The sequence below is a fragment of the Nothobranchius furzeri genome, chromosome 9 (assembly GCF_043380555.1).
Source record: "Nothobranchius furzeri strain GRZ-AD chromosome 9, NfurGRZ-RIMD1, whole genome shotgun sequence".
Classification (NCBI taxonomy): Eukaryota; Metazoa; Chordata; class Actinopteri; order Cyprinodontiformes; family Nothobranchiidae; genus Nothobranchius; species Nothobranchius furzeri.
Window position 1 is genome coordinate 58486705 of NC_091749.1, and position 8068 is coordinate 58494772.

The 8068-nt window shown below is 39.3% G+C and overlaps 1 protein-coding gene across 1 annotated transcript; it reads right to left on the reverse strand.

The window, feature by feature from the left end:
* Nucleotides 1-4242: 4242 nt before the first annotated feature.
* cyb5b (cytochrome b5 type B) lies at nucleotides 4243-7363 on the reverse strand. The gene is made up of 5 exons (XM_015952967.3): nucleotides 6997-7363; nucleotides 6337-6465; nucleotides 5068-5094; nucleotides 4961-4989; nucleotides 4243-4844 (listed from the first exon to the last, which is right to left on the reverse strand). Exons 1-5 carry the CDS (start codon nucleotides 7129-7131, stop codon nucleotides 4754-4756), a joined length of 411 nt encoding a protein of 136 aa, XP_015808453.1. The 5' UTR covers nucleotides 7132-7363; the 3' UTR covers nucleotides 4243-4753.
* Between the last annotated feature and the right edge of the window lie 705 nt (nucleotides 7364-8068).

Below are 8068 nucleotides of genomic sequence, written 5' to 3' on the forward strand. Positions count from 1 at the left end.
CAAGAGCACATATGGACACCTTTATGTCTGAACATGGTGTTCATTATGGACAATCCATGACTGGCACAGTCCAATAACAAAACACCACTCAAATTCAGATCAGGGGGGCCGTTACTCCCAACCACACCTCTCCAGGTCTCACTGTCGTTGCCCACGTGAGCATTAAAGTCCCCCAGCAGAACGAGGGTGTCACCGGAAGGAGCGCTTTCCAGGTCTCCAAAAAGGGTGGGTAGTCTGAACTGTAGTTTGGTGCATAAGCACAGACCACAGTCAGAACCCGTCCCCCCACACGTAGGTGGAGGAAGGCTACCCTCTCATTCACTGGGGTAAACCCCAACGTACAGGCACCAAGATGGGGGGCAACTAGTATGCCCACCCCTGCTCGGCACCTCTCAGTTGGAGCAACTCCAGAGTGGTAGAAAGTCCAACCCCTCTCAAGGAAAGTGGTTCCAGAGCCAGAGCCAAGCGTTGAGGTGAGTCCGACTATATCTAGCCGGAACCTCTCAACCTCACACACCAACTCAGGCTCCTTCCCCACCAGAGAGGTGACATTCCATGTGCCAAGAGCCAGCTTCTGTAGCTGAGGATCAGACCGCCAAGGTCCCCGCCCTCGACTACCACCCTTCACACACTGCACCTGAACCATTTGGCCCCTCCCAAGAGTGAGCCCATGGGAAGATTTTATGAAAATTTGCTCACTTTTTTAGTTTTTACATTAAATGACAATGGCTCTTGGAAACTTAATTTTCTTTTTTTATTCATTTTTTAATTGCTCAAGGTTAAAATAATAGCCCAATGCCCTTGTGTATTTACCTTATCATTTATTCCTATTCTCTAAGTGTGTGCGCTGCCTCACAATCTGTTCTATTCTAATATGCAGCACTCACTTTTTGATTTAAGTGTGTTGTCTTCGACCTCTAAATCCATTATTTATTTCTCCTTAGCATCTTTTTAATAATTCAATTCAATTCAATTCAAAAATACTTTATTAATCCCAGAGGGAAATTGATTAAATTGATTAATAACGAGTTTTCCTTGTAAAAGAAAATCAGTTATTTCCAAATTAGAATTTTTAAACATTTGACGAGATGGTATTCACCCTAACCGACATGGCTCAAGCATGCTAACCACTAACATCCAGTATGCTGTGCAGTCCCATAGATATATATCTATGGTGGATTCCCTTCCACAGACATGAAGGTTCAGAGATCTTCACCTTCTCCGGCCTTTGCTCAAACCTCTACTTCAAATAACATCACTCCCAACAGTCCTCCCATGATGCAACAGTCTTCTGTGTGTCTTCCAAAGGTTGCAATCCCCAAAATTTTGTCTTCTGCTGACAAACCCAAAAGTTTTCCTATTCCATTTCATTTATCAACCAGCAAATACATAAACTGTATTCATGGCCAGAGAACCCAGAACACCAGATGTTTACGGCCCATCCCTCTCCAACAGGTTAAGAAGACAAATGTTCTCCAGGATTCAGTTCAATGTGCCCTGTTAAATGCCCGCTCCATCTCAAAAAAATTCTTTATTTTAAATGAGCTGTTCACCAGAGAAAAGTTGGACTATTTATTTATTATGGAGATGTGGCAGCAACATGGCTATTTTGTACATTTCAATGAAAAATGTCCACCAAATAGCTCTGTGTTTACCACACCACGCCCGACATGTCGTGGTGGAGGTCTTGCTGTGGTCTTTAAGGACAAGCATGTCTGTAATCTGGTGAAAAATGGCCCTTTTACAACTTTTGAATGTCAGGTCATCAAAGCAGGGTTACAAAATGTATTTCACTGTATTTTAATCTATCGACCTCCCGGTCCAGCTGGCCCTTTTCTCTCTGAATTTGCAGAATTTCTATCATCAATGATAAAACTAGAAAAAGTTTTAATCCTTGGTGACTTTGACTTATACATTAATGATCCTAATTGTAGCACAGCAGTGGAGTTCATGTCTATTATGGAGTCTTTTAACTTAAAGCAGCACGTTTCAGGCCCCACACACAAAATGGGCCACACTCAAGATCTTGCTTTCTTTTTGGGACACAAAATTGATCATTTACATGTTGAAGAGGTTCATGTGAGTGACCACAGCTGCATTTTCTTTAATGTCCTATTCTTTAATGTCCTATCTTATGCTGAATCTGTCCCTCACAACCTGAAATCAAAGAGATGTATCATTAATCAGTCAGCAGTGGATGGATTTTCTAGATTATTTAACAGCAACTCAGTTCAGGGTGATGATCCAAGCTTGTTTATCCAGTCATTGGATAAACAATGCTAATTAACAGACTTGGTGACTCGGTGGGGATCTCTGGAACTGTTCTAGACTGGTTTAGATCATACCTTTCTAACAGAAGTTATAGTGTCTGTAATAACCAAATCATGCCAGATTCTACTGATCTGTTCTGTGGGGTACCCCAAGGCTTTGTTTTGGGTCCACTGTTGTTTCTGCTGTACATACACCCTCTTGGACAGATACTTGATTCTTTTCATAATGTCTATCACCTATAGGCAGATGATATTCAGCTGTACTGCTCCTTTAAGGATTCTGAGTTCTACAAACTGTCTGAATTGCTAGAGTGTCTTTCAGCTATCACCAGCTGGCTAGAAGATAACTTCCTTCAGTTAAACTCTGAAAAGACTGAATGTCTGATCATTGCCCTTGAGAGCATGGTTCCCCTGATTAGTCTAAAACTTGGTCATTTATCCTCTGCCGTCAAGACAAACTTAAGGAATTTGGGTGTTCTTTTTGACCATTCAGTGTCTCTTGAAGGTCACTCAGAAACATTGGTCCGAAACTGTTTTTATCTTTAAGAAATACCTCCAAACTGTGACGGTTAGTGTCAAAACATGAACTTGAACTGGTTATCCACACCTTTATCTCCTCCCGTCTAATTACTGTAACACACTTTTCACATGTTATAACAAAAAAGCCCTTGACCGCCTTCAGTTGGTCCAGAACTCTGCAGCGAGGCTTCTAACTGGAGCTAACAGAAGAGCACACATCACTCCTATTCTTATGTCTCTGCACTGGTTACCCGTTAACTTTAGAGTTCATTTGAGAATCCTGAATATAACTTTCAATGCTCTACGTGGTCAATCTCCTCCCTATATTACTGAACTGTTAAAGCCTTATGTTCCAACCCGAGCCCTCAGATCCACCCACCAGAACCTTCTAGAAGTTCTAAATGACCAGATACAAAGGACGAGGTGATCGCTCCTTCCAGACTGTTGCACCCCGACACTGGCATAAGGATAAAGGGACTCCTTTATCCTTACGCAGCATTGACAGTCTGGACTTTTAAAAAACAGCTAAAGACCCTTTTATTTAAAGATGCTTTTACCTAAAACGTTTTTCTTATTTTTAACTCAAATTTTTAATCTTTCATCTGTTTATGAAATTTTATAATCTGATGACATTTTTTCTGATGTTAATCTGATTCTGTTTTGAGAGCATTTTGATTTTATGACTGTTTTATTTTGTTTTGATCTATGTGAAACACTGTGATTCTGTGTCTGTGATAAGTGCTATATGAATAAAATGCACTTACTATAAAAAGACAAAGTTAAATGGTGAGCATCAAAGGAAAAATCGATTTAAAGGCTGATGAATACATGATAATTTTCAATTTTTCAATTGAAAGAGGAATTCTGGCTGTTCATTTATCATCACAAAGTTGGAAAACAGAGAATCAAACATAATCACAGGAATCAGCAGATTGATTCAGAGCTTTAATGGTAGGAAATGCCAGAGACCAAAGAAAGAACAAATATTTTTCTTGAAAACTGACAATATTCAGTTAGACGACCACGTGTTTAAAGAATTAATGTAAAAGACACCCTGCCAAACAGGAGTGGATGACACCTAAAGTACTTTTTTAATGTTCTTAAAATAATAAATTACAATTTCCTATATATCTAAAATATTAAATGCTTGATTCCAACATCCCGCCCATGGGACAAAACACATACGGGAGCCGGAATGTTGAAACGATAACCACCTGAGAAAAGAATGACGCCCATCTAAGGCTTCAAAGTTGTCTGTGAAACTCCTTTGTCAATCTCTCTCTCAGTTTTGTGAAGCGCCTCGTGATTTTTATCTTGAGAGCGCTATAGAAAATATTTTCTCTCTCACACACGTGCACACACGCGCACACACACACACACACACACACACCTCTAAGGTAAATAATTCTAACCCAACAGTTTTTCCCCTGTATATAAAACAAATATGCAAAAAATGAAAGAACGTGTCATAAAGAAAAATCAGATAATAAACAAACAGTTTGAGGAAAAACTCAACTCATTACATTTAGAAGAAAATCACATTTTTATGTCAGCTATGATATTTGACGATGAGTGTGACATGTTTATAATTAATCCTCATGATTCTTTAAATGGAACAAAGAAGAATTAACAGTACATTTATAAAACTTGACAGACTAATTGCAAGTGATAAATTGAATAAAACTTTGTTCAACAGTCGAAACTCATTTAGCTCATGAATCTAACAGACACTCGTGGAGCATTTGTACTTTTCGCTTTAGAAAACCTAAAAAATGGCATTGTGGAAGTTCGGATGCACCCCTTGAAAACAGACAAAAACAGATCCTTTTTAAAATCGTTGCTCTCTTCTTGCTGCAGACGAGGCAGATCGTCCTAATTGTGTGTTTTCAGCATGAGAAGGGTTTGGTTTAAATGTTCCAAGGCCCCGGGATGCAAAGAATGAGGTGAAAACAGAACTCCAGCACTCAGGATGACTTTTGTTCAAACACGAAGAACCGATACACGACACCAACAACAGCTGCGATGACAGCGGGTACCAACCACATGGTCCAGGAGCTACAGCAAACCAAACCAAGAAGAGATTTTCAAATGTACAACCTGCTGTTCCCTTTGCATATGCAGCATCATCAGAGAAATGAACATGAAAATACATTTTGACAATACAGACTCACCTGGACTCTCCTGAATTTGCGACTTCCAACTGTGGGGTCAATAAAGGGTCATGAATTTTAAATGACACGAATCAAAAACAGCTTGTGTAAAAAATAGTTGGCCATACCTTTTTCTTTTCCTTTTTTCTATCATCCTGCAAAAGACAAAACCTATTACTATCTTAATATGGTGCAGAGTACCTGTCACTAAATACATTCATAAAAAACATTCCATCACAAAATAATCAAACCTGGAGATAAACGAGTAAATGCATGATGAAAATGATCCTTCCTGATTATTATAATCACAGTCTCGTGCATGATATTTGCAAACACGCTCATTCATACGAGATCCGACACAGAAAGCTCATTATAGCTTTTCGGTCGGTGGTACGTTCCACTGGGTTGTCAGTAATTATGCAATCATAGATTTCTTTTGTGTGTGTGTGTGTGGCAGGTTTTTCATTAGGAAAAAGTGTGACAAATTAGCCAAAACATGCAAAAAAGAAACAGCAAAATAGAAATAAGAAAATGAAATATCATTTTTAATTAAAGAGCAAGTCACCCCCAAATCACATTTTTTTTTTGCTGATAAACTATATAAAGGAGTGTCTAATCATGCTGCAGACACGTGTAGTCAATAATTTGGCAGTTCAGTGCATCTTGGTTAAAATTCAAATATTCTGCCTAAAACGGTCAGTGTTGCGCCGTCGTCAGGGAAAAATTCTGCACTGTATTTGAATTTAAATTTGCCACCGCTATTGGCTAAGAGGTATGCTATGATGTCATCTGGTGTATTATGATGTCATAATTCCATTGTGAGCCTGTGAGTGTGTGTATTTGTTAGCAGCTCCGCCCTCTCGGTCTGCCAAGCAACAGCATTTGTTGCATTTTTCAAACATGAAGTGGGAGTGAAGTAAGTTTCTTGTAGGGGGTGACTTGCTCTTTAAGTACTTTTTCTTTGTTGTATTCTTGCTTTTGTTATCAGTGTTAAATGCATTTAAGCAACATGCTGTTCAGCTGTCTCATCCAATTAAAGACAAAATTGACAGATTTCTAAATTTAGAGTTTCTAAAACTAAAAAAAAACCTGTTGGGTTCTTGGTTTGATTCATGCAGACAAGGAACACATAACAAAAGTGCCGTTTCTAACTGGACGCAGAACCACAGCTCACTCTCAGGTAATCACCCTCATGATCACCCTTATCACAGTGTAACAAACTAATTTGATGCTTTTCCATGCATGCTTCTGAACTCCTTTAAAAGTGTGTCAAATGTAAGTCTTGTGATGCACAAACTTGTGATTTGCACAACAAACGTCTACTTAATGACACCAGTTTTGGGTTTTAACCAAGCAGAGCTAAGCTATAGCACATGAGGGAAATGAACTTTTCTTACCACATGAAGTTCCCCAATGTAGTACTGCTGAAGCATCTCCCTTGCATCTGATGAATGACCCACATCCTCAAAGCTCTCTGTGGCATCAGCACCACCCTGCTCCAGCAACACCTCCTCACCGCCTGGATGCTAATGAACGATAAACGTGTAAAAGTTAAAAGAGCAAGTCAGAATAAAATGACTCTGGTACAACTGCTAAATGACCCAAGATGCTGTTTCAGTAGAAAACGTTCAGCTCATTCAGAAGCATCTGATGATCAATTAAGCTTCAGACTCATCAGCACGTGTTTAAAGGACTCTATCCAACCCAACACAAACTCCAACTAAAAGAAGTTACAGGATCAGCTTCTAAATTCATGCTGTGTCACCGTGAGTAGTCACGTGGTGGTGGACACAAAGTACAGACTGATGGTACAGACAGATAAGTTATGTTTTAATTTAAATATCTGAAAGAAAGCTGTAAATGTTGGTTTAATGTTTCTCATTAATGTTATCCAGGAAGGTATATCGTCTGAAACAACATAAAAAGAAGGCTTTTTCCCCTATTTTGAACACGACTCCAGGAAGCCTTGGCAATTTCAGGAAGTAATTTCCAAGAACATGACATAACCAGACCCTGAGTCAAGTTCATAAGTTGTGACTAAAGTGCTTCTTTCTTACCTCTTCTAGGAATTTTGAGATGTCGTATACTTTGTCATGAATAATGAGCCACGTATCATTAATCATATTGTGCACTCTAACATCTTCTAACGTGTAAAACTTCACGCCGCCATCTGACGTTTTATCGTTGTCCATTCCGACGTCTGCACAAAAATAATGTATGGTTAACGAAAAGCTAGTTATTGTTAGCTAGCTAACTCCGGTAGGTCAGCCTTCCTCCCAATTTCAACAAAATGGGAGCGCTTCTGTCTTATAGAAAGCTCTGACTTTCACCGACAAAAAGAGACACACGAACAAAAATAAGATTCTGACGCCAAGAAGGTTACGAAGTCGTTAAATATTCCACTTCGATACATCAGCAGACATGTGAAGCAGACCAATGACGTCCCTGTTACTTCACCAGCGGCGAGCGCAGGCTCGACCAGTGGCCAACCAGCGCGCGAGCTTCTGGCTGCTAGCCAATCAGATTGAGCCTCTTTCAGATCAGGACACTGTAGAGTTGACAAGAAGGCGCATGCGCTTTGTGTATACACTCTTCTGTCACACACACACACACACACACACACACACACACACACACACACACACACACACACACACACACACACACACACACACACACACACACACACACACACACACATTATGTATATTCTTATAAATAAACAATATTAAATAAATGTAAACAACTATAGAGAGCTAAATCTGCATCATTCTCAGTGTTTCTTATCAATAACTAAACAATCTCACACTGCCTCAAACAGGGCCCCTGTGAGGCATAAGGATGCTGTTGATATGCAACAGGATCAACTACAAGATGACAGAGGCAGTTATGTTCTCTTCTCTTTCTTTACAGTTTTTAAACATTTCACATTATTGCTTGGCCTCTTTAGGTTTTCCGTGCTGTGTATTTGGTTTTGCACTGTAACTTTGTCTTCTTATGTTTTTTATAAGTTGTATCTTAAAACTAATATTTTAATCTATAAAATATGTAAAAGGGTCAAGTACAAGAGCTTGATATTAGCCTACATTTCTAGACAGATAGTTGTCAAAGCAAAATTATTTTACTCTG